The sequence below is a fragment of the Caloenas nicobarica genome, chromosome 2, assembly GCF_036013445.1.
Source record: "Caloenas nicobarica isolate bCalNic1 chromosome 2, bCalNic1.hap1, whole genome shotgun sequence".
NCBI lineage: Eukaryota > Metazoa > Chordata > Aves > Columbiformes > Columbidae > Caloenas > Caloenas nicobarica.
The window spans coordinates 113,869,455-113,896,609 of NC_088246.1; the positions used below are offsets into that span (position 1 = coordinate 113,869,455).

Here is a 27,155-nt window from a genome sequence, read left to right on the forward strand (position 1 = left end):
CCTTGCCCGAAACAAATTAATAAAACCACGGTGATGTTTCTGCCCCACACCAGAGATGCCCTGGTGCGTGGTGGGAGCAGCGTGGCTCCATGGGAGAACAGATGTTGAGCTGCACAAGAGCGAGCACTTGAGTTAATGGCTTTCATGTTTAGTACTTGGAACACAACTATCAGTGAGATAATTACAAGCGATGCTAAGCCACCTCCTTGGGAGTGCTGCAAGAAGCCTTTCCTTGTAAGAAAGGATACCAGATAGATACGGTTTTGACTAAATATTCATCTTTAGTCTGAATTCATCCGAATTCTACTCTAAGGACTGGGTGGCTGCTGGTCTTCCCCCAGCACTGAGAGCTGGTGCACCTCATTTTCTTCATAGTCGGTTCTTTTGTTCCAGTCTTTCCCTGCTTTCTCCTTTTCCTTCTTTCTACCTCACTGTTCTGTAATCTTATGTTCCCCACTTCTGCTACTTCATGTGTACATGTTCTGGTGAGAATAAGAAACTCAGCCTGAACTGTTCAGCCTAGAACTGGCTTAAAGGGTTGTGGTGAATGGGGCAACATCTGGCTGGTGACCGGTCAGCAGCACTGTTCCTTGGGTTTCAATTTTGTTCAGGATTTTTATCAGCTATCTGGATGCAGGAGTTGAATGCGCCATGAGCAAGTTTGCTGATTTTACCAGACTGGGGGGTGCTGTTGACTCTCCTGAGGGACAAGAGGCCTTGCAGAGGGGTCTGGATAGATTGGAGCATCGGGCAATTATCAACAGCATGAAATTTAACAGGAACAAATGACAGATTCTATGCCTGGGATGGAGTAATGCCCAGCACAAGTATAAACTGGGAGAGGAGTGGCTGGAGATCTGCCCTGCAGAAAGAGACCTGGGGGTGCTGCTCAACATGAGTCACCAGTGTGTGCCCTGGCAGCCAGGAGGGCAAACCCCATCCTGGGGTGCATCAAACACGGCATCACCAGCTGGCCAGAAAAGGTGATTATCCTGCTGTATTCAGCACTGGTGCGGCCTCACCTGCAGTACTGGGTGCAGCTTGGGGCCCTACCGTTTAAGAAGGATGTGCAAGTCCTTGAACGTGTCCAGAGTAGGACAAGAAAGCTGGTGCAAGGGCTGGAAGGAATGTCCTCTGAGGAGCAGCTGAGGACTTTGGGCTTATCTAGTTTGGAGAAAAGGAGGCTGAGGGGTGATCTGATGGCTCTCTGAAGCTTCCTGAGGAAGGGATGCAGAGAGGGAGGTGCTGAGCTCTTCTCCCTGGGATCCAGTGATAGAATATGGTTCAAACCTGCACCAGGGGAGGTTTAGACTGGACATTTGGAAACATCTCTTTACTGAGAGGGTAGTCAAACACTGAACAGGCTTCCTAAAGAGGTGGGCAATGACCATCCCTGTCAGTGTTTAAGAGGCATTTGGACAATGGCCTTAATAATTTGCTTCAGCTTTTGGTCAGATCTGAATTGGTCAGATGGTTGGACTAGATCATTGTTGTAGGTCCCTTCCAACTGAAAGCCAGAAATCAGGGCACTGAACAAGCAACTAAGATGGGTAAGAACTGTATTGGCAGAACGTCTGTGTACTACAAAGCCTATGTAACAGTGATTGATGCTGAATAAACACTTAAAAATACACAGGCAAACTTGAGTGAAAAGCCAAAAACTGCAGTTTTAAAGGTGGTGGAAGAGAGAGCAAAAATTTTGGCTTACATTTGGTTTGTTCACTTGGAAGTGAAAGAGCATCAAGACATCACACAACAGGTGGGCTTTATTTGGACATATCTGCAGTGTTCCATCACACAGTTTTCTTCATGCTCCTGGATCTCTCTCTCTCTATACATGAATATATGTATACACATGCATACATAAAGCATGCTCTCAGATGTGCTGTTCTTTGCTGAAAATGTAATGTTCCTTTTTTTCACAATCAGGATAGCGAAAGTGGATAAATGCCAAAACCTGCTTATGCAGTAACATGTTACAAGATGTTCTTTGAAGTCTCCCATCACTTTTTCTGCATCTTTCTCACGCCTGCAGGGCATGTTGCAGGAAGGTTGGTGCTTGCTCAAGTGCAAGCCTGTCTTGTGATGACAGGACGCAGCTCCCAGGTATTCCTGGTAACTTGACAATTTGAACTCTATTCCAGTACCTGGGAGCAACGAGCAGCCAGAGCGTTACTTCTGCTCCAGTTTCAGTGGAGAGCAGCACATTCCTCCCATCTCCACACTAAGACTGTAAATGCATTTGTTGTTTGGTGAAAAAAGATCTGTATCCACTACTCTGCCATAACCTAAGGACTGACTTATTCAGCAGATAAAACTCACTTTAAACCTGCATGGGGTGGTGAGGGGCATTTTTATTTCCAGTTGCCTTCCTGTGCTTTCCACTTACAGCTCGCTCTCTTTCCTATTTCAAATTTTTCTTGAATGGCTGGTTGCCTTCACCAAGCTGACTAGAGTTGCTCAGCTAAACTGCACAAAGCTGCTGCAAGTAACCTGAAGTCCCTTGAAAGGATACATGGTGAAATACCACAGAAAATCCTCATTGCTTTGAGTGGTCAATATAGAAATGTCTCCAGTGTTCCCAAAGTCTTAATAGCAAATTAAAATGATGAGGTAGTTTTTTTGCGTGTTTTGTGGTGAAAATTGGCATTCCTGCTTTGCTCCAAGCTTTCCTGGGGACAGGACCGATTTGTAAGTTGCTTCGTAGCCTTTCCCCAATACCTGTTCTAGGATACACTTTCCATGTTTGGCCAGTGTCTTGCTGGCTGCCAGCATACTGGCACGTTCTCCAGATGTTCTGCTGTTAATGACCTGGCTGTGGAAATTTACTTTTCTCACAAAGGATGCTGCCTTGGGGGTTCTGCTGGTTTTGATATTTGGACAGTCCCTGAGACTCCACATTGGTATCATAGAGTAGAATAGTTTGGGTTGGAAGGGACCTTCAAAGGTCATCTAGTCCAACCCCCCTGTAATGAGCAGGGGCATCTTCAACCAGATCAGGTTGCTTGTGCCTGGCTAAGGGGCTGTCAGACATGTCTGTACAGCTTCACCTTGTACAGTTTGGTTTTCTTCCTGTTTTGATGTGAAATGGGAGCACCTGGCACAACAGATACTGTTTTACCAAAGAATCCCATAATCCCTGTATGCTGCATTACAAAGCTACCTACAAAACGGATCTAAAAGGCAGTGCTGTGATTTATGAAACAGGCACCATACCTGCCTTACAGCTCCCACCTACAGGATTTTTTTTTAAAGGCTTTCTTGGTTAACAGATGCTTCCTATTTGAACTTTGTGGGTGCTCTTGGGTGTGATAGTCAAATCAGGAACCCACAGTGTGAAATGTTCCTTTCAGTGCAGGTATTTCCTTGTTCTGCTGCCGATTCTCACTGAGGATGCAAATGCTTTGTCAGTGGGTTCAGGGTATTCTGGAGCAGGGCTCCTGCTCCTTCCTTTGAAGCTGAGCTGTTCTGTATGGAGCAAACCCTCAGGGGGCCCATGAATACATCTGTGCTTGAGACTCTTCCAGCTGCTGCTTTAATGAGTGTTTCATTCAAGCACTCACTAAAGCAGAGACTGGGACTCAAGTTCTCCCATTTCTTTGCTACTCAGGGGCTACAGCCTTGTGGTCTTCCCAGCTGGGTGAATATTCCACCTTGTAAGCTCCAGGAAAATAACTTATCAGGAGGAACCGAGCCACCTACCCTGATTACAGCAATTACCAAGGAAGTGGAAGTGAAGGGCCAAGTCTCCCTCAACAAAAGCAGGAATCCAAGACAGACGTTCCTTATCAAAGGTCATGCTTTTGCCACCACACTGCTAGAAATGGTGGATTGGAAACTATCCCTTAAAGTTCTAAAAGGTGTCCTCAAAATATGCCACTGAGATTGGGCCCTACTGTGACATCGTTTCAGGAACACTGTACCTGTGCACAGATACAAGTTCTGCTGAACTTGAGGGCTTGACCAATCTCAGCACTAGCAGCCACAGATCCTGGGTACCAGGAGAAACTTCCTGGTAGAAAACAGCCCTGTCCCAGGAGCAGAACTGGGCTGGTGAAGATTTGTGGCTTGGATTTAGAAATCTATGGGAGCGGTTAAGGCGATAGAGGATAGAACTTTTGCAACTCTTGCACTGCTGATTCTTAAAAATGTCTTACTTGGAGGAGGGTGGGGGAAAAAAAGGTTGTGTTTGCCAGCTAGGTCTCCCTAAGCACTCAGCTCATTTTGTTTGTTTCTATGAGTCATTTTTAGAACAGGCAACAATAATCTAACAGTACTTGAGTCATACATAAGTCTGGAGCCAACTTCTTAGAGAACACAGTTTTCTTGAGAGTGAAAAATATCCTAAAAGGAAAAGTGCCTCTTCGCCTTTTGAACATAACAAGAAACTATGTTTTTAAAATAAAAAAAAAAAAAGTGCTTGATGTAATTGCCTTTGAAAATGCAAAAAACAATCTTTCCTGTCTGCCCCTTCAATTTTGAGACCCAGAAAGGCATGGGACAGAAAGGGGGTGTTGATTTAGGACAAAAGAAAACTAAGTGCCTCTTGAACAAGCACGTGGCCTCACGCTCCAGCACAGGTCAAGACAAAAGCGCAGGGAAATGAGACCGGGTGGGACCTTTTATCATGCTGTGAAGTGCAAGTTCGCTGTATGTCTTTGGCTACTGACTAACAGCTGCTCTTCCAGAAACAGCCTTCCTGCTACAAAACACACCCAGGCTTAGATTCTGCTTATCGGTAACACCATCATTTCTGAAAATCAGGTGCCAAGAGACCTTCCTAAACCAGGTGCTTCAAAACTCCACTCGCAATTTCCTTCCCGTTCTCACAGCTCCCCCAGTGCAACCCGAGCTGCACAGGGACTGGCTCAGAGTTCCTCCCGGGAAGGAAAGATTTCCTTTTCTCAAAAGCAGCTCAACTTCCAGGATGTGACAGTTTGTTGTGGGAAGGCCCCATCTCATCGCCTGGAAACAGAGTTATGAGGGAGTATCTATTCCAAAACTAAGCAACAAAGGCCTAAGTCTTCATCTGACCTCCTCAGAAGGGAAGGGCTTCAGCTACACCGTACTGTGCTGCTTACAGCACAGGGAATTCTTCCTTCACCTACAGGAATTGTTTGTTCTGAGGCTACAGACAGCTGTTCTGGAGTTGTTAAGAAGGAAAATATACTACACAAACCACTATGATAAATACAACTCTACGCAGAGTAAAAAGGATCAGTTTATATAACAATATATAAGTGACAGCTGAACAGTCCTGCTCTCAGTAAAGCACGGCTGGATTATTTTTTTTTTTTAGCCATGAAAGAGAACAAAACACTAACTCTAAAGAGCCAAAACACATTTGTTACCTTCACTGAGAAGTGAAGTGTCTAGTATGAGAAATAAAATATTACTGCCTCGAATGTGTTTATATGTTCAAGCTAAGAAAGTTGCTTCATCCATATAAACAGATGCTGAGTGTTAAACCTCACTCAAAAGCACCAATGCAGGAAGCTGTTGCAACAAAGACTCAGTGCAGACGGTTGGTTTGTGCATTTGACAGTACTGGCTAAAATCCTGTATCAATAGTTTTTCCTCTGATTTGTCTTCTACAATGCAAAAAAGAATAAAACTTCCTTGCTAATGCAAATACTGTAGGAGTGCCAGAAACAAACTTTGGAAAAGTTTTTAAACTTTTCAAGAAAATTGCCATTTTTCTAGCTAAGCACAGACAATTCAGATTTTTCTAACCTGTTTTATTCTTTCCAAGAAGCAAGCTTTAATCTCAAGACCATCAGCCTTGACTGATCATCTTTTTTACCGTATCAATTGAAAGTACCTGTTCTAAATCTCTCAGTAGCAGCAACTGTACCTTGCACTCATGTCTGCCCAGTGAAAAGCTGAGCCAAGTTTCTCCCTGCACAGCTGCTCCCACTTGGCTGGAATGAGTCGCTCATCTCCTAGCACCCTGTTTGGCCCTTAATGGGAAAAAGAAAACTGATGCAGATGACTATCGTTTGGCTTTGCACCACCATGGTTAAAAACTGCCTTGAACAAATTGTTCACGTGAATGCACTTGACCCAACATATTATTAAATAACACAAGGACCGAGAAGTCATCAACCACGACCAATACAACCACACTTTCTTGCCCCTGCTTTACTGAAAACATGAAAATAGCTGAGCACAGCTGTAAACTTCAGCAAAGATGTAAACTTTGATACACTAGGGACAGCTTGATAAACTAGGAAGAAGACTGTAAAGGCAATTTAATGGGGAATAGCAAGAGCATAGTGGAGAAGTATCTATGGAGAACATATTTGATGTTTAAACAGTTGTTCTGCCTGTACAGGTAAACAAGGGCTTGGGGAGGAGTTAATTTAGCTACAGAAACAAGTCTTTCATAGCTACCTCTGGAAACAGGGGACAAAGAAAAGGTCTCAGTATAGACTATAAACCCACCACTGAAATCAAATATATAAACTGAATATATTAAAGCTTTGAATTTTATTACACTTAATTTCTTCTGAATATCTTACCCTTCTCTCCTGTTCAAGGTAAACCTAAACATGAGAAATGGAAGGATAAAGGAGAACTCCGCTAAACGTGGAGTACATTTCATCAGAGTCTGTGTAGGCCAGTTTGCCTCCCGTCACGACGACGTTTACTTCATCTCCTGCTTTGAGGTGAAGAACAAGGTGGAAGGTCCCAGGACCACCACAGGTCCGTTTCCCCGAGTAGGGTTTGTGGTACTCCAGCAGTTCCCTTCTGTACCCGGCCGTGTGGAGCTGAGCCACGCTCGCGTTGGAGACGGACAGCACCGCTTCCACGTACTCATCCCTCTCCGGCGCCAGCACAGCGGTGATCAGGTAGCGCCCTTCATAGGGTGACGTGAAGATGCCTGCAGGAGACAGTTACTCCAAATGGAGAGACCTGAGCTCTCAAAAGCACCACGACAAACATAAAGCGATGTGCGTTACTCATCGCTACCTACAGATAACGGTGATAAGGTCAGCCTGGGCAGCTGACCAAATGACAGCAGTCACGAAGGCAAAGGGTTGCTGCTTTTGTGTCAGAGCCCACCAGTCCTGCAGGATATCAGCAGGTCTTGTCCACATTTGGAACCCTCCTGGGCTAAGCAGCTGCCATAACTCAGAGCTGGGTGAAGAGGTGAGAGGCACCCACACGCTGTGCATGTCCCCAGAAGGTGAAGGCACACCTGACACCCCCAAGTGACACAACACTTTGGTTGAGAAGGAGGCAGCCAGCAGTTACCATCATCAGAGAGGCTGTACCCATCACCTCCCTCCCTCCTCTGCCCCGGGTAACCCAGCTGGCCAAGCTGCAGCAAAGCAGGGTAGCAAGGAACGTCACCTCTGTTCCCCAAGCTCAGCTGGCCAGAGGTGGGGTGAGGAGCACAACCAGCTGTGCTGGCAGAGCAGAGGCAGTGGTGAGCCTCAGTATTGCTGGGCACATCTGCCACAACCACAGGAAGCTTTTAACCTGATGGGTCTGGTTTAGATTGACTTATTTTGTTTGTCCAATGCACCAGCAAGGCCTGAGATAGCATCAACCACTAATAACCCAAGCTACTGCATCTCTGTGGTTCTATTCTTTGGCCATTACCTGTATTTGGGTTATAATAGTCCCCGTCATTCACAAGCACTTTGTTAAAGTGAACCACGCCAACGTCACTGGAGAAAGGCTTCTGGGTGAGTCCAGCAGAAAATGACACCAACGAGGGCGCAGCGGCAGCAGGTCCTAAAATGGGTAACGACATGAGTCAGAGCCACAACAGGATGACAACACAGCCTCTCTCTGTGATGCTTTATAATCCAGCGTCTCTGTTCCTGCACTTACTCCACTTGAACTATCCCTGTCACTTGAGGGATGCCAGAACTAGCAGAATACATATTGCTGGCACAGGTCCCAGGTGTCTCACCATAAAATTTACTGAAAACCATAAAATTCCACCCTTGGCCACAGCCTCTTTTTTTTTTTTTCTTCTAAGGAAAAGGTACATGGCTTGTAAATGCTGGCAGTGGAAATCCTGCCACCCCTCAATCCAACAATGCTTCTGCCACAGACCTTCTTCAGGATTGAGGCTGCCCTTGGACATCTCCGCCCTCTGTCCCTATCATGATGGCAACAGGAGTGATAAGGTGTTCCAGCTCGTGAAAAGTTCCAGCAAGCGATAAGCTCGTTCCAACTTTCCTAGTTATGCTGAGAAGCTGCGTGCAGCTTAGATCTCCTACCTTCACTGCCACAGGGTAGTGAAAATAGGTACAAGAAGTAACATGTTGGTATTAAAGCAAAGAGAACCATCACTGGGGCATAGCTCTCTTGCACCTCCGTTTTGGAGGACTTTTTGCTCCACGAATTTTTCTTCTTTTCTCAGCAGATCAAACAGACACTTAGGTATTTCATAGAGGCTATCTGCTTACAGGCTAAACATTGCTGTTAGTAGACATAATACAATTTGGATAATTAAGACAAATTTTTACGTTTAACAGACTGACTTAATGGCAAGTGTTAACTGACCAACCACTTGTTAGTCCCATCTTAGTTCCCTTCCCTCTAAACATTTCCTGTAAGGTGGGAACACTGCTAGACGTAGTCAGCTCTTGTTGCTCTTCGGCTGGACAATTAGGTCAACAACAAATATACTTAAGTTGTCCTCAGCTGCTCTTTCTGTTCTACCCTGTTCAGATTAGGATCTGTGTCTTCTCTGTGCTGTTTCACCCCTGCTCCTTCTTCTGCCTTCCTCAAAATAAACGTTTACTCTTCCTCTCAATATGAGATGCCCATCAGTAACCAATGTTCAATACAGACTATATCCCTTAAAAACTGAAGTTAAAGAGTGACAAAACCTCACCTAAAATGTGGATATACACAAATGCTCTGCTATCCTTTTTTTTCTCCTAAATAACGTAGCATGGGAGGGCTGGCGGGAGGGGAAGGCCAGGGCAAGACATGACTGCAACTTCAGAAATGGCAAATAACAACCCTGATTTCCCTCAGGGGCTAGTAACCTGCTGCCTCATGTATCTTTGAAAATCTCCTTATTCAGTATTTTGTCTCATGCTCAGAAAACATTACTCCTACCTGCCAGTGTGCCTGCAGGTGCTCCTGTGAGCTAAAATGAGGTTATATGAACGGACCAAAATTAATCGCAGGAAGTCTACTTACTTAAGCAGCTCTGCCACCTCAACACCACACCACTTACAGAAAGCATTGCTTTGTATTCTCAGCTTAGCCTGAGACTCGAATCAACTGAAAATGCACCTTAACTAAGTTCTTGTTGTCTCACTTGGAAAGGTTTCTCTCCCCCGGAGCCATACGGCACAGACGGCAGAAACTACTTGCCACCTGCCCAGAAACTCTGTCCTCTCCATTTGCAGGAGCTACAATTCTGTTCAGGTTGGTGTCACCTGGACAAGGGAGAAACTCCTACCCTGGGTCACCATGCTTCCTTCACGATTTTCCTGCACTAATTGCTAGAATAGTTATTAGAGTTTGCTGCTGAAATTGCTTCAAATCCACAGCCCAGCTTAGCAAACCATCTGTGTTTGTCCACAGGATAAAACTTAAGTCCCTCTAAATAATCTGTGGATCAGCCTAGTGAGCAACCTGATCTGGTTGGAGATGTCCCTGCTCATGGCAGGGTGGTTGGACTAGATGACCTTTGAAGGTCCCTTCCAACCCAAACTGTTCTATGATTTGATAAAGAGGTGCAGGGAAGACACGACGTGTCTATGCTCTCTTACCCTCCTCCCCTGCTCCCAGCTGGAACTGCGCATTTGCAGCTTTCACAAGTCCTACTGACAGCTTTTGCAGAACCTTATAGAGGTCAACCACCTTCTCTTACATGTCTCCACCTGCAAACACTCTTCTTCATGCAAAGACCAAAGTTCTGCTTCGCTACAAGGTCCAGTCTTGGAAACTGCTTTCACTTAAGCAGTTACTGTTGTGGAATTGTAAAAATCAGGAAGAAAAGTTTTAAAGCTTTTAAAAGCTGGGAACAACATGCACGACTGACAAAGAAACTGCTAGTCAGACAAAAAGTTTCTCTAAATATTTAACCACAGTTTTAAAGCTTCTGGGGAAGGAAATAACTCAACTTCAGATGTATTCAAGAAGGTTCCACTTGAGAGAGATATATATATGTGTAAGCAGGAGCAGGTATGTGTGTTCACGGCAATCTAAGCTATTAATAGTATAGCGCATCCTGGGGCCCACAAGAGATACATGGGTGGTCTTTGTTAGGTTACATCTACTTCCACCCATCTGCTAGTTGTATTTCTGGTTCTCCACCTCTCTTTTGACTTCCCAGCACAGTTCATGCCTCCCACAGAGCCCGAGGGTCAGAAGGGGAAAAAGAAGAAAAAAAAAAAAGCAAAACAAGACAGTGCACAGCAAAAGCATTTTCTATCAAGATGAAAGGAGAAACAAATAAGATGGTGCCGCTGACAATTGCTCAGCAACTGGAATGAGGACTCTTCAAGAGTCTACACAGAAGAGAGACCATAAGTATGTAATTCATTGTCAGTACGCACTTATGACTCCTTTGCATTTGGCAGGAGTAAGGAGGGTATGTCAGATTTCCTCTGCTTGGCCAATACTCTTAAATCTAAATGAGAGCAACGTGCATCATTTCAGTTAGAGCAAATGGGACAAAAATATCAGCTATTTATCACCTCCCTGCCTTTTTTTTTTTTTTTAACTCTTCGGTTTTACCCTAATACAACTCATTTTCAGGAACGTTCCCTCTGCTCATGGGATGTCCATGCAGCACAGCACAGTGCCACGCTGATTTCATGAGCCAGTGCCCAACAAAGCTGCACCCATTAGTTCTGCTCTGCTACGCCACAGCGCATCTGAGGCGGATGACAACTCACTCGGTGCCTTACAAGGACACAGCTACTTTTCTCCTGAGTCTGTTAGCAATGGCTCTTACAACTCCTGCCTTTCACACCACAGCGAGAGAAGGTTTGCGCCAGCACATACCTACCGCTCCTTACGCAAATAACCATCTCCTGCCCATCCTTCAGCGTGCTCCTGTGAACTGTGCCGTTCTTTCACATGAACAGCAGCAAAACACAACCACTGGTGCAACTGCAGGTGATCACACGTTCTTTACCTCAAAGTCAGCAAACACACTTTCCCCTGTGCTAGATCACTGGTGTGTACTACTGAGAATACTGCTCCCTGCCCACGGATCAAAAGAAAGAGCTTAAACGTGCAGCAGAACCATAACAAGCACGGCAGGGTAATTTATGTATTCAGTAAACTCTTTCTTCAAATCAAGGACAACCTACAACAACATAAACCTTACAATAAACCTCATGCCTTCAAATTTGAAACATGTCCTATGGGTTTGCTGCCTGGAGTGACACAGAGAAAGTAAAGATGGCTGAGCATCAGACAAGTTAAGAAGAATTAAAAAGCCCAAAGCAAAATTAGCCCCTTTACCTGCACAGATACCTACAGCAGTGTTCCCACAGTGGCAGGGCTCCCTAGCTCAGCTGTTCTTTATTACATGGTTTCTTTTAAAGAGGAGCGACCACCCTGCCTTGGAGCTGCTGGTTAAGGACACAAGCAACACTGCAGACTGCAACAAGGGGGAGGGTGGGGAAACCAATCTGTGCTTCTAGTGAATTTTTTTCACCGTGACCCTCTCTGTACACTGATCAGAACATTCAAATCCTCCTCTTGGCTTTGTCCTTGCCTAGTTGTATGACTTGTGGATCATACAAGCATTTTCTCATCAGTTCCCAGACCAGTTTATCAGCCAATTCATTATTTCTGCCTCTGCGATTTTCTTTGCTCCAGCAAACAAAAGTTCACGTAGTTCTAAAATTGCCATGCTTCAATAACATTCGCTGCTGATGTTTCTTTAATAACAATTGGTTCAACACGTCATGTATTAAAAGGGATTAGGTGGATTCTCCTAGGTCCCGACACTTAACTCACCTTTCTCACAAACTCCTTGCCTGTAAAAATAGAGCTAATATGCAATATGGTGCCTCATACTTCAAAGTCCTGAAAGATCTTTTCCTAAAAAGTTATATTGTAAGACACAGGCAAACAGATAGCTAACGAATCTGAACAACTCAAGAAATTCTTCAGCATTGTAAGTATGTGAATCATGCCTCAGCCTTCAAGAAGAGCACTAAAGTGCTGGTTTAAGCGCAGAGGACAGAGCTGGAGCTTCTTCCTGAGCAGCACTTTCATAGAATAGAAGCTATTCAGAAACAGAAACGAAAGGGAGTACCCAGAAAGCCAATTTAATAATACTAGCTTCTTACATTAGGAATTACAGCACAAGAAGGTCTGATCTTTCAAATTTGAATTTCAGTGCCAAAAAAAGTACTGCGTGAAGACTGGCAAAAACACCCTAAAACTGTGGCCCTAAACGAATTAGATATTAGGGATTCCTTGATGCCTTATTTAAGCTCTTCCAACAAGCCAAAAACCTTCCCTTCCCCAGCTGTTAGTTTCTACAACACTGCTAACTGCTGAATTCTGCCCCAGAATGCTCTTTCTTTGCTGTTTATGAGCAGCCACTGACGATGAGGGGCAGTGGGTGCAGATGCTCTGACTCCACACAAGTCTAACTACTATTTGCACCACGCTTAGCTCTCTGTTTTCTAGGACTACCTGACATCAGGGTTTGCAAAGCCTTTGGGGGAAATTATAGGACAGATCAGCAGGTATATCTTATATCTTACATACGTCCTCAGGGGCATGGAACAGGAAAAGGAATCCCTTGGTCAAGCCTCACCTCTCTCTGGATCCCAGGGTAATATTGTTTCTTACGTGTTCCACCAAGCAGCGCACTGCCTGCCACATCTTGCCTTTGCATCGCTTCTAACATCCACCTACTCTTTCACACAGTTTTAGCATAAACTTATTAAAATACTGCTGTCTGTAAATGGCAATAGGCTGTACAAAGCGGAAGAAAACCCCCCGGGGAAATCAGTTTATCACAGAAATCTAGACATCGATGTTGGCTTTACTGGCATCAAGAAAAAGGAACATTTCTTCTCATCCTCTTCCAGAAGCCTCAACTATTGCTGCTTGTTCTCACCACCACAATCCTCAAATGCAAAAAGATTGCTTTAAGGCTATGTCAGATTTTTAATTAGAAAGTATAAATATCAGAATTACAGAGTGGTCTCTTTAGAACTCTTTTTGTCAGTCTCCAGACCAGTCTTCAGGACTTGTATGTGTATGTGTGATTTTGTTAGGGCCATCAAACTAAGTGCAAGGGTAGGACTTCAGATGCCATAAAGCCGTTACGGTTTATTTTCATCTATTTCTCATATTTCCTCAAACAAATTTAGATTAAATCATTCTTCCTGAAGAGGGTGTGGGAATATTCACTTTCATCCCAGATATGATTCCCCAGGATTTGATAAAATCTTGAGTACGAGGTTGTAGGGCAGGCAGCACCCAATCAACATATTTATCAAGGCCAAATAGCATGTCCCACACAAGATTTATACTTGTTTATCATACAAATCTATAAACGCACTGATATTAACAATTATAAAACCAAGAAAATGCATTTTGAATTTTTTTAAACTGTGGTTGTCAGTGGGAGCACTCCTGCTTTCACTGAAGTCAAAAACATGAGCCCTCGTGATTCTAACAAAGCCAGAAACTTCCTCAGGAGGAGGAACAATTCATGCACTAGCTCAGATACTAACAGTGCTTCAAGATCTTAGTCTTGGCCTTATTCATTTCTCATTAAAGAAATATTAAAATTGTCTGAGATAAATATATTTTTTCATTTAAAAAGAAAAAAAGGTCAGTACTGACATTTGTTAGCAAATAGAAACCCTTTGTTTTGTTTTTAAACACCAAAGTAAGTAAGAATAACCCCGAATTAATTATTTTTCAAAACCTAAAAAACCTCATATTTTCAAAGGATGTAGATTATGTTTTAATGCTTAGGTATAGCAAAAATCTGTCGGATTTTCCTCAATGCTAAACTTAAATACTGAAAATCAACACTTGGTTCTCTCAACCATAACTTTCAGGGACTGAAATAAAGATTAAGTACCTGTGTAAAGAATTTCTAGGAAACAACAGCCTTACCTTTTGAGTCTGTGGTAGGAGGAGATAACTTTGGATATCCTACAAAGGAAAAGCATGAGGTGTGATATAGTACATAATGGAGTACATTATGACAAAGTATCACTGCAGTCTTCTAAAAAGCATCCTTTGTTACCGAACAGCAACACACCATAGAATCATAGAATAATTTGGGTTGGAAGGGACCTTCAAAGGGCATCTAGTCCAACCCCCTGCCATCAGCAGGGACATCTTCAACCAGATCAGGTTTCTCAGAGCCCCGTCCAGCCTGGCCTGGAATGTCTCCAGAGATGGGGCATCTACCACCTCTCTGGGTAACCTGTGCCAGTGTTTCACCACCCCCAGTGTAAAAAATTTCTTCCTCATGTCAGTTCATCGTGGTGCTGCAAGGAACAAAGGCACAACTTTGTAGGTGAAGGAGAAGGTTTCAGAGCACAGCTGGAGGCTGCAAAGCCTCCTTCACAAACCGTCACTGCTGTAAGCCCATTCCAACCGGCTACAGCTCTAAGGGGCACCCACGAAAGGCTGAAAAGGTGGCTGGTGAAGCACAACAGATCTCAGCATCACCCCTCAAGCAAGACCTGGCATGCCCACTGCGCTTAGGAGTGACTCACTATTAGTCTGTCTCTCTCACCTGGTGCTCCAGCGTACCCTTCAGCAATGGGCACGGTGCTTTGACCAGCCTGACCATCCACGCTCCGAAGCCGCCCTCTTCCCGACATCAGAACAGTGCCAGGAGGCCCTGCCTCTCCGGTCTCCAGGATGATCCCGGTTGTCCCGGGCAGAAATGGCGCAGCTGCTGACCCGGGCAGCGCCGGGCGCGGAAGGGGTCTGGGCTGCGGTGGCTGGAGGGGGATCCTCTGTCGCGGGGGTTGTACCCTCGGCCGCGACGGCAGCAGGGAGATGCCGGGCTGGGGCTGCAGAGGGGGTCTGGGCAGCAACGGCTGCCGTGGTCCTTCTGGTCGCCCTTCGAAATGATGAAAGAAGAGGAAAGATATAGAATTAGTCGCCTATAGTAACATATGCAATTGCACATTTTTGTAAAAAAAAAAAAAAACAAACCCAACAAAACACAAACAAAAACCCACAACTAAATCAAACTTTGAAATAGAACAGGACTCAATTTGAGGCCAACTTTCCCCTCAGACCCAAGCCTGCGCTGGCAAAGCTCCGTTCCACTCTTGCAGTACCACAGACTCGCCTCTTTCCCATTCTGTGGCACAGCGAAAGGGGTGAAGGCAGCCTGGAGGCAGGACACGCAGCAGTCAAAATAACCCATGAGCGTTCACCCACTAGTCCAGCTTTGGCTTTCAGCACAAGCGGGGTGTGTATCACACCCGTTCCCACCGCTGCCTTCATCTCCATCGCGTGCTCTCCCTCCACCTTCAGTTCAGTTCTCCTGAACCCCTCACACCCGTCTCTCCTTCTTTCAACTCTGTACTCGCACGACACCCAGCACGAGGCAGTCTTGTTCTCATCTGACTACCATAAAGAAAAGCATCCACAGCAAAAAACCTGATTAAGTGAACACTGACTTAAAGAATTTTTCCCCTACTTTGCAAATGCAATGATTTTAAAATTCCAAGTACTCCCATTACTAATATTTTCTGGCAACAAACGTAGAACCCTAGGATATAATCTACCAGAAAAGCCTTTATTGTTTAAAGGGAAGAGATACCATTAAAAGACTTTTCCAGAAGGGCGGCCAACACATATGACATCAGGGCTGAACAGCACTAACACTGTTACATTTGTGTATCTGGTCCAGTTCTAAGCCCCATACAGGAATGATGGCTTATTCATAAAAATGAAGTCCTAAATGACATTTAAGGATGCAATGTCCTCCTAAGAATGAAGGTAAATTACATCAACGTTAAGAACAGGAATTTACAAATGTGTGGATTTCAGGAGGTGCAATGACAGCTTTTACACAGATTAATTCCAATTTCATTCCATATTAAACATTAGCATTGGTTATTTTGGTTGCATTTTGAGACCAAAGCATGGCCTTAAATGCAGGGATGGAAGTGAGTTTCTGGTGAAATCAACAAACATCCTGTTCCAAATTTATCTGGTGCAACTCGTCACCACCAGAGATGCTCCCCATGGTCCACAGTGGAGACCACCGCTCTGAGGTCTCAGTGGTCACAATGAAGTTCTTAAATTCATCACAGTCCAAAATCAGCCTGGGTAAATTTATTAGTGGCCAGGGCTAAACCAAACAGCTATGCCCAGAAGCAGACCTGGTGTGAGGCATCCCCTGGCTCTGTTGAACAACTGGGGACCCCCAAGAGGACCTTAAGCTGAGCCTTTGGGTGAGAACTTACGGCCACGTCATGCAGGTATCGGCCGTGATGCCCAGTCAGGGTCCACACGGTGTCACTGACAACCCATGTGCTGTTTCGTGACTACTCAGCACCTGCGCTTTATCCCTGTGAATCTCGTTTCTGGTTTTCAGTCTCATATAAAGTCCACATAAGCCTTCCAGAGCACTGGGAGACCTGTCTGAAGTCACAGTCTCGCACCACCTGCATTCCTTTGCTAGATACGCCTACCAGAAAAAAATAATCTTCTTGAGCTTTGCTGGCTGACTTTAACTGTCATGAGAATTGAAACTTACACGAACAGTGCACCACGAAGCTGGACTGAAGCTCACTCAGTAACTCTATCCACGAGGCAGAGGACTAAGGAGTGAAAAGTTCACTTTACTCCAATTAAAATTATCTTTGTAAAAATACCACGATTAAAAAAAATTATAATTTCTTTTTTTAAAAAAAGGCTTAAAGTATCAAAGTGAATTGTTTAACAGAGTTAACTTAGTGAGACACCTTCTGTCCACAGTGGCACAGATTTAGACCTTCAACTGAAGATCTTCATATTAGCCTCATTCAAACCACAAATTGACAAAATACGTTACCTTGGGATGCACATATTTGTCATTTCTCGAGTCTCTTGAGCTGAGCTTATTAAGACAGTGACTTGAGCTGACACATGGAAAATGAATACGGTTGTCTGCTTGCTTTTCTAATCCTTTAAGTAACAATCAACAGCTCAAATCCTGTATCCTGTGCAAACTGCTTCCTTGCATGCAGCATCAACATGGCAATATTCAGAATTATCCAACTACATCTTTAAAAAGCTAAATCCAAAATTATCTGCCTAAAGCTCAACTTAAAGTGCCAGAAGTCAGATAAGTGTGGGTTGAGAGGGATCTGGTCTTCCATCTTTGCCAACTTGTTTGGCCTCTTCTACCGATATGCAGCATAGCAAGACAAAATACCAATAAATCACTAGACAAAGATGGTAACACTGGAGCCACCCTGTCCTGATGCTGAATTCCATAACATATGTTTTCAGTTCACATGGCAGCGAGAAAATGAACCCCCAATGAAGGCTGGGCTGAATATCACTTTGCTGAGCAGTGGACAACACAGAAATCTTCCCCATCATCTTCCCATCTATCTGGGAAGGCAAAGAGCAGAGCTGAGATCCTCAAACAGTGGCCTTGCTGCTCTGGTTGTCATCACCGGTGTCAGTGACAACTTGGTTACCATGTCAGACAAGCGCTTCAGCTCTCAGATTCCCATCTGCAACTGAAACAGAAGGAAAGGTTTCCCTCCTCGGCTGAAAATAAGAATGCTTTTGTCTTCCTCTCCCTTTTAAATATATTTTATTTTATTGTATTTTATACAGTTTGTTCAGCCAGGCAGCCTTAACCTGCAATTTACTTCACTGAAGCTGAAATGATTTGCTGGGAAGGAAGACAAGCAGCGACCTGGAGGGATGAGGCGGGTGGATCTTTGGGGTGTAGCTGTTTCTAGGATCGTTTTGCCCCAGCCACATGCTCCTCAAACCCCAAAACATACAGAAACAAAGTGTGTAAAACAAACTAGCAAGTAAAGGAATCTGTCACTGCACTCACAAGACGCCAAAAGGATCTGACTGGAATTTTCTTATAGATGCCAAAGGGATTTGCAATTAAGTTACAAATTACCCTTTTGCACAAGCTCACAGGGAGCCTAGAGGAACCGACTATATGACTCACTTATTCACTACTACACTAAGATTTAATGTTGCCCTTTATCGATGCTGTAATGTAGAGTACACATTTGGGTTCTTAGACCACAACTCCAGCAGACGACATCTAGCTGTTGCTTTTGAAACCCTGCAACAGAGACAATTACCGGAGGAACCGGAGTTTGGGTCAAATAACTGTAACCAAAGCAAACTGCATTCCCAGCACAGCATCTGGCTGCAAGACCACACTTCTGACCCCTGGAAAACTTCATTAATTTGTAAGAATAGGCAGCAGGTTAAAAGAGGCCGCTAACTTTAACATCACTTTCAATTTTGTGCCACGCGAAGAGCAAACGTGCCCGCAGAGATGCAGAGAGCGCAGCGAGAACAAGAAATCGCCCCACGAGACGTGGCGCTGGGGGCAGTCACCATTCAAGGTGGACGAAGAGCTGCTGGATTGCGTGACCTTGGCGAGCACATGGTGTGTGGTCCCCCTGGAGCTCAGAGCAGACCCACCGCCTGCCCTCGCCAACACCTTGGGTATGGAAAACAGCAGGATGCTGCGCTACCTTCACCAGAAGCCATAACAATACACGGGTTTGGCCTCAGGGTCCGTATCTGAAACACAATCATTCACTAACCTGGCTTGTTTGTTTGGCCTGAGGCACTTGAAACTCCCTAATAAAAAATTTGGAAGAAAACACAGCCGCATTCCTAATATCAGGGTCATTTGACTTTGCTCAGGTTTACCGTGCAATGGGCTCACACTGCCTGATAAGATTTACACATTGCATTTCTTGCAACATATCCTTGCCTTACTGCCCTCAACAACTGTTACTAGTAACAACTTGTTTCTGTTTCAGCCCTTCCAAAGTCAAATTACATCATATGAATGCTATGACACGCTGGCAAATAGTAGGTAAGAAACTCAAGACAAATTTATGGCCAGGACCGAAATTCTCCTTTTCAAACAATGTCAGTATCACAGACAATGCTGCGGATCACAGACATAAAAACAGTTAAAGCCATACCAAATTCACATAATGGGGCTCTCAAACTACTGACAAAAAAGGCTCTTTTGCCAAAATCTTTCTGCTACTCCAGCCATTGAAACATACTCAGGCTGCTGTGCCAGACAGCGTTATTGTAATTGGAAACATTTGGGGACTGGAGTCTGTGCTGCATGAACCCTTCGGAGGCCAGAGGCACCCCACGGCAGGGAGGGATGCTCAGCACCCGTGGCACCGTCCTTCCCCAGGCTTTAACACCCGACAGTGGATGGAGAACTCTGCCCTGAACGGGTGTTATGTGTGGAAACCCAGGCGCGCTGAGGCTTTCTCATGATTTACAACGTTGTAATAGTGGTTGATAAATACAACCACTCGAATACCTGCTTTAAATAGCAGGAGAAAGATTACTGCGTGTATCTTGGAGCTTTCTCCAGTGTTGGTCCCTAGGGCAAATTTATTTTGGGCAAGATGGATGAGAAACAGGAGTATCTAGATACATCATAATGGGGACCTCATCTGCAAGATCTAGGGGTGAAAGTCCTAACCTTGTTGAATTGAAGTCAAGATTTCACCAAAAGAATTACCTGAGAATTACCACCTCCCCTCCATTGTCCTTCACTTCTTCCTTTAAAGGAAGAAAAACATTTTTTTTTTCAATTTCACACAAGAGCTTCTCATGTCAGGAGGATTTTTGTGTCAAGTACTGCAATACATTTGGTTTTGAACAATTAAACCATCAAAAGAAACACATCTATCACAGGCTTTCAAGTCTCCGCCTTGGAGCGTGAAGGATATTCTTCCCCACAGAAATACTTTCAGACCCTTCATGAAGCAAAACTTCTCCACGCAAGCAAGAGTGCTCACAGTCCTGCACCTGATCTCACCCGACCACCATCAGCTGCCACAGCCCACAGGCTCATCCCTCAGCACCTCTTCATCTGATTTAGGGCCAGTGACAAAAATCACTCTTATTTTCTCTCACTTGTACACAGAATTAAAACCAGAAGCATCGACCAGCTGAAGAGTGCAATTTCAAATAGCCTCCAATTCCTATGTTTTTGCATCATGCTAACAGAAACAGGAACTTGGCTTCCTTCTGTAAACTTTGACTACCTCAGAAAAACAACCCGCTGCTGAAATTTGGAGCAAGAAAAACAGAGGGAACAGAGTGGCATTTGGCAAGGTCTCTAAACCTTGGTTCACCAAGACACTGACATTACCATTTCATGGCATTTTGATCCAAAGGGAATGCGCCTCTGCTTCTCAGCTGCTCCAGTGCAAACTTTAAACCACCTGTGGAGGTAGATTTGAGCTGACATGAACAGAAGCGGCTGAGATGTAAAAACTCTGCCAGCTGGGGTTTGCACCTACTGCCAACTTGATAACTGCATTGTGGGAATGCAAACTTCTGGGAGAGCCAGAGCTTGTTTGCCAAAGTCCTGAATCAAAGAGTTGGTGCTGAATTATAATCATTAATTCATGCTAACAACAAAACTTATAAGGAATCTTTCTTATCATAAATTTGAATTCCTTTGACTTAGTTTTTCTCCATTCACTTTTCGATTTCCCTTGAGGAATCAAGAATAATCCCGCCCAACAAAATAAAACAAAACAAAAAAATCAAATGAAATGAAATGGAATAACACCCACTGATAATTATTACTTAAAATTCACTCTAAATGCACCATCCAAAAATATTAGTTTTCCCACTCTCTTTATTCTGGCTCAAAGTAAACATGAAAGCAATTAAGACTTCTTTTTTTTTAGATTCTTCTCTTGTGAAAATACTTTAAAAAGCACTCAAAGTTCTCGATGGTGTTCTAGAGCAAAGAGCCAAAATTAGAGTCACTGTAAAAACAAAGTAGAAATTGTGTAATATTAAATTTTTCCTCCCTTGTTTAGCTCCTTTATAATTGATTCATAAAAGAAAGCCAGTTGAAAAAACAAACCAAAGAAATCCTTTAAAAAAGAAAAAAAAACTTACTTGTGTCAGACTGAGATTTCATCATGCCTTCAATGTCTGTGGTGATTTTGGAGACCTGACTATAAAACTGTTGGACAGAATTCTTGAGGCCAGAAATATCAGTGGAATGAGATGATATAGTTCCATTCATTTCACGGACACAGTTCCATAAGCTGCTCACGTGCTTATTCAGACCTTCTTTTATCTTCTGCAAGCTCCCTGAGACAGAGTCCAGCTTGCCACAAACTTTTTCAACATGCGAGACTCTGCTCTCAACATCCGAAACACCCTCCTGGATACCTTGGGTCTTTTCTTTGCACTTGCCCAGATCATTCAGGATATGGTGATTTAGTTCTTCTAGTCTCTCTTTCACTTCACCACAGCAATGATCACTGGGATGAGCAGTTTGATTTGCAAATGACCTCTGCATTTGATCGATTTTTCGGAAGACGCCTCGTTGAGTTTTTCTACAGGTAGAATTGATACCCAGAAGCTGCTCCTTGCAGCTATTTAAGCCATCTTGAAGATTCTTCATATCTTTATCCATGACATTCAGGCTATATCGGAATACACGTACATCTCTCTGCATTTTCTGGATGTCACGTTGGTTGCCCTTAATTAAGTCGAGTTTCTCATTAAGAGAGCTATTTAGAGACTGCAGGAGAACGGAGTTGTTCTCTGTTTTCAAAAGCAAGTGATTGGATTTGTTGTTACAATTTTCTAGCTCTTTCTGAAGGTCTTCTGCACCTTGTGGTGCAGACTGACATTTCTGCCCACAGAGGTGTTCAAGCGACAGTAGCTTGTTCCTCAGGAAATTCATCTCTGCTGTAAACTGCTCATTTGCAAATCCTGCGTCACTGGGCAAGACGGGCCCCGGATTAATAAACATTCCATCTGGGTCTGTGGTATTAGCGATCTCTAAAATCGTGCCACCCAGCCTGTCTTCTAGCGCCCGTAGCTTTTGGTCAAACACATCTCTCAATTCATCTACCTCAGTAGCTATAGCACTGCGGAGAGTTTCCTCAACATAAAAGCAATGTTCTTCAGCATTTCGTTCCGTAACATTCATCCTCGCATCTAGCTCTTCCAGCCTCTCACCAAACATGTCTTCTAGATCTGGAGTTGACAGTCGACTGATTTCGTTATCTATTCTGACATTCAGGATCCTGTGTGCTTCCACAACTCTGTCAATTTTCCTATCTAAATCCTTCATCTGTTGGTCAAAGTCATTTCTCCCACCCTCCTTGCAACAACTGGATTTGTTCGATGGAATCTGAGTTCGGAGAGTATTTATTTCTTTCCTCAAGTCATTCTCTTTTCCTTTTATAACATCTATTAGTCCTGAACAGTTATTTTCATTCTCATCACAATGTACCTGGATGTCCTGTTGTTTGTATTCACAGGAGTTCTTCAGATCTGCCATTTTCTTTTCAAATCCATCCAGTATTTCCTGTCGCAGGGACTCAAATTTTGAGTCTATATATTCCTGATATATATTGTCACTGGGCATTGTTATTGTAGGTCCTTGTGCTGCCTCCTGCAGTTGTTTTAATTGTCCTTCATAGCCTTTTACTTTTCCATTCAGTTCCTCCAGCTCGTCATTCCTCATCTTCAAGGCTTCTTTGACCTCAGCTAGCTCAGACTTTATATCTTCCATTTCAAAATCAATAAAAGGGTCTTTTTGATCTTTATTGCTGAAGAGTCCAGGCAGATGAATAGTGTCTGTTTCACCACCAACTGCACTATCAGGCTCTGGGCGGTCATAAAGGTTGTTCAGCCAAGTGACCAGCATCTTACTAGCATCTTCTTGGACAGTCAACTTTAGGTTTTCATTCACACCTGCCACAGCAGACTGAAGTTCAAGCACTGATCGTGTAAGTCTAAACAATTCGTCCTCAAGAAACTGCATTTTCTTTTCATATGGTGGAGGTTCTGGCACTTCTGTTGGTTCTGCGTCTGTTTCATGGAAATAACAGACAAAGACTGGATGTAAATATTTCCAGTGGTCATCTGGTTTAATGAGCAGAGGCTAATTTAACTTTTCTTTAAAGGCCAATAATGCTTTAAAATGTATAAAGGCTGTTCCCTTTTCTATTCTTGCTTTCAGTTGTTTATAATTAAAACCTTATCAAAACACTCCAAACTAAATGTTTTAGCACCTTGACCAAGTATACTTGGCAGTATCCTGCCAAGATACTATGATGGCAATAAATAAATAAATTAGGAAGCAGAAACACCCTCCTTGTTCAGCAATGAATCTAAGCTATGGCACATTTGACAGAACATTATCAATCCATACACATCACAACACAATCACCTTAGAGCCACAGCATGTCCTATGACAATAATTTGGGAGGTGCTGCTCCTATTCTCTTTGAATGAAAAAAAAAAAAAGTAGAAGCAGACTTCTCGCTGCAATCTACTTTTTACTTAGCACAAATCAAGTAATTAATCTGAAACCATTCTTCCAACATTGTCCACATGAACAGCAGAATTTCCACCACTGGAGGCTGGACAGACACAGCTGATCCTGCCTTAGGGCTTGGATAAACAGACCCCTCAAGATCCCTGTAGTCCTGTTTTCTGGGGTTCTCAGCAACAAGACACTAGTTATTCAAGATACTGAGTGTGATCCTGAATAATCATCTAATATTAATCAAACCTGCAGCTAAACCACAAATTATTTAACAAACATTTAATACCACTTTAATGTGTAGATCCACATAACCATATTTATTTGCATATTCTCATGTATCTTTGCCATTATACACAGTGGGGTAAATTCTATAAATACATAATGTATATTCCTAATTGTGATTTTGCATATCTTTTATGCAATTTACAACCCAAAGACCTTTGCGCAGTTAAGGCATACTATTATAGACATTAAAAACAAACAAACAAAAAACCAAACTATAACAATGAAGTTAAGAAGCAGAAGTTAAGAAAATATACTGCTTTAAATGCAATAGAAAATAGACACACAAATTGTTAGCATTAGAATAACTCTTTCAGATGACAAGTAAACAACTAAAGGTAAGAAAAGTTCCCTGTCAAATTGTGACTATATTGTGTTAGAGTGGTGTTAATAGTTAAATCTTCAGATGAAAGAATTTTAGCACTGGTTCCAAGCTATGCATCATAGATATACAGTGGGGAGCAACACTGAGATAGGGTCTGAAGGACACACAGCTGGGATTTTTCTTAGCTTTAAACTGGATTTCAGCTTAAAGACATTACAAAGAAGGAGGAAGTCACAAATGTACTCTTCAAGACTGGCAGGGTGGCAGATTCCTTTAATAATAAAAAAGTATGCACACACGGAGTGTAGCTATTACATACATGCTGGTCTATTTTTGCTTTGAATTACAGTTATTTAAGGACTAGAGCAGAAAGAAAAATCTCTAGACGTTAGCATTGTGCAAGTTACCTAAAGATATCACTGTTTTAATATAATCTTTTGGAAATAATATTTTCGGTGGGCTAACAAAATATTTCAAAAGCTTATTTTTAAAGCAGGGATATAATCTATAGGACTGGTTTAAAACCATGTATTCAGTCCCAGCCCACTCCACTACACAAAAAAACACAAGTGAAAATCTAAGCACTATACATGATACTAATCTCCAATGATGTTGGGAAAAAGTCCTTCAGAAGGAAACATGTCTTTATCATTTTTTGTTAATGCAGAAAAGGCACAGTAGTGCAGGAACAGCACTTCTCTTACCCTTTCAGAAGACACTATCTCATACAAACAAGCGTCATTCATTCTTTAAGGTATTTTTTTCAGCAACTGAGCCTTATCACTCCCTTATCCTTTAATCCTAAAGGCAGGTAATCTAATGTGAATCTGTAAAATCTGCACAAGCCCTTAAGCAAACAAAACACTGTGAAACTTGTAGGGAGCATTATATATCATTAACATTAGTACCTGTTCTTTTTTGTTTTAACCACCGTTCCTCTCAAATTTATCTTTTTTTTTTCCCCTGAACATTGAAGAAACCACAAAAAACTTAACATTTATGGCCAGTCTTCTATATCCAGCCGTCTTATTCTTTAGGAAATTCTCTGTATCAAGACCCTTATTGCCTGGCTATTATTTGCCCACCACACAGTGTCTTCCATATGGATTTTGTACCTGCCACTGGTCAGGTTTAATAGAAACCATAATGGTTCTCGTACTTAAAAGACAAAACAAGAACCCAGACGTGATCACGCATACCAAAATTCAAACAAAAAGTTACCCAAGCCTTTCTTCACGACAGCCTTTGCTGGTGTTGCAGGACGACGGGCAGCGTTTGGCTTGTCTGCTGGACCTTCTCTGCAGTCTTCCCCTTTGTAGCCAGGACAACATCTCCATTCCAGCTCTGTTACCGTCTTATAAGCAATTGTGTACCGAGGTCTGAAACTCATTCGGTATCTGCCAAAAAAGACAGCATTTTAAGCGATCTGTAACCTAATCTGCTATTTAGATTAAACCTAAAATTAGATCTTTTTTTTTTTAATGAAAATCAATTAATTTCATACATGCTTCATTTTCTCCTTCAAACATCAAAGGAACAAATATTTCTGCCTTGGTTTTAAAGTTGCCTGCACTCAACACAGCCATGCCAGGGACAGCAAATATGGCCATAGCAACAAGGGCTTTCCTGCGTGAGCAGAGGGATAACGTGTTGTGGGAAATGAAGGTTTGTCTCATCAGACACTGCTGAGTGTAGCAATGACCGCCAGTGGATGACTCTATAAATAGAAAACGTTTTCCCTCTTACTGCCTTTTCCTTACAAACCCACCCATGGGGCTGCGCTGGCAGCAGCTCTTCTTGACATCAAAAAATGTTTCTGCCTGCTTTGTCCCACTTGTCTTCCCACAGTCTCCACTTGAACCATTCCTCAGAATCTGTGTGTGCGGAGCAGCCAAAGCTAGGAGGGATATTCCAGGGAAGGACAAAGTGCTGAAAGCATGAGTCAGATAAGAACATGAAAGGATTCAGATAAGGACATGAAAGGAGGAGTCAGGTGAAAGGCTATGACCAACGAAGGAATCAACTTTTTCCTACTTCACTGCCCCACTTAAGATGAGGGTCTTACAGACAAACCTACGTGTACGTTATGTACATACAACCTTATGTTTCCATGATTAATCACTCAAAAGTTAATAAATGACAAACTGATTCTGGTAGTGCAACTTTCTTTAACCACAGACTTCTTCCACAACTTCCCTTCAGCACACGTACTCCATGTCCAACTGCAGCCAAACATCATGCTACCCCGCCAGAGCACACACAGTTTTTATTTTATAAAAACTAAATCAATTTAAGGTACAGTTCATTTTGGATTGAGAGATGAGGAAAATAAATAAAACACAGAATTGTCACCTGAGCTCTGTAAATTGGTATACTTGGAACACATACTGCAATAGAAGCAAAAAGGTTACCTCAATTTCTACTTCAAAGTGAATTCCTTTCTCTTAATAAAACTAGTATCATAGTGCTAACCTCACTATAACCTATCACACTTATAGATCTTTTTCTCTTAAGATTATTTCAGATTAGAACAACAATTTGCATTCATTACTGAAGGACAGACTCACTTCACAGCTGATGTGTCCCCAAAGTAGTGATACAAGCTGAAGAAATACAAGATGGTAAGGAAGGACTCAACAGGAGCTCTGCAACAGATTTCATTCGTAGCCTGGCTGGGCTCACAGGGAGCATATTTTGGGACAGAGAGGACACACTGCAGAATGGGCACCAGGAGCAGCCATGCTATTACAGAAAAAAAATCAACTATGTGTTTCAGTAAACATTTTCTTGTATTAATAGGTAAAAAACATTATTGTTTAAAAATAATCAGTAACCAGCTACCAAATGGAAAGAGTTAAATCATACACTGACTGTGAAAGAGTTTCTATTGAAAGTCACAGAGTAAGAGTTGAACTGCTACTCTCCGAAGCTTCTCTTGCCATGCATGCAAATAATTGCTGAAATAATTCTGTGGGGTTTTTTTATTCAGCATCTTTCACCTTCAGAAACATAGTTTTAATATAGCATCCCACATCTGATAGCCATTTACTGTCTCTGTTC

General features: G+C 43.0%; 1 protein-coding gene across 1 annotated transcript in view; it reads right to left on the reverse strand.

The window, feature by feature from the left end:
• Positions 1–6,474: 6,474 nt before the first annotated feature.
• EMILIN2 (elastin microfibril interfacer 2) overlaps positions 6,475–27,155 on the reverse strand; it is a 32,206-nt gene continuing 11,525 nt past the window's right edge. Inside the window, exons 3-8 of the mRNA XM_065628528.1 lie at positions 25,317–25,492; positions 21,094–23,028; positions 14,717–15,049; positions 14,086–14,124; positions 7,609–7,743; positions 6,475–6,883 (exon numbers count right to left, since the gene is read on the reverse strand). Coding sequence (XP_065484600.1) covers positions 6,546–6,883; positions 7,609–7,743; positions 14,086–14,124; positions 14,717–15,049; positions 21,094–23,028; positions 25,317–25,492 — 2,956 coding nt within the window. The 3' untranslated portion in view covers positions 6,475–6,545. The remainder of the gene's footprint in view (positions 6,884–7,608; positions 7,744–14,085; positions 14,125–14,716; positions 15,050–21,093; positions 23,029–25,316; positions 25,493–27,155) is intronic.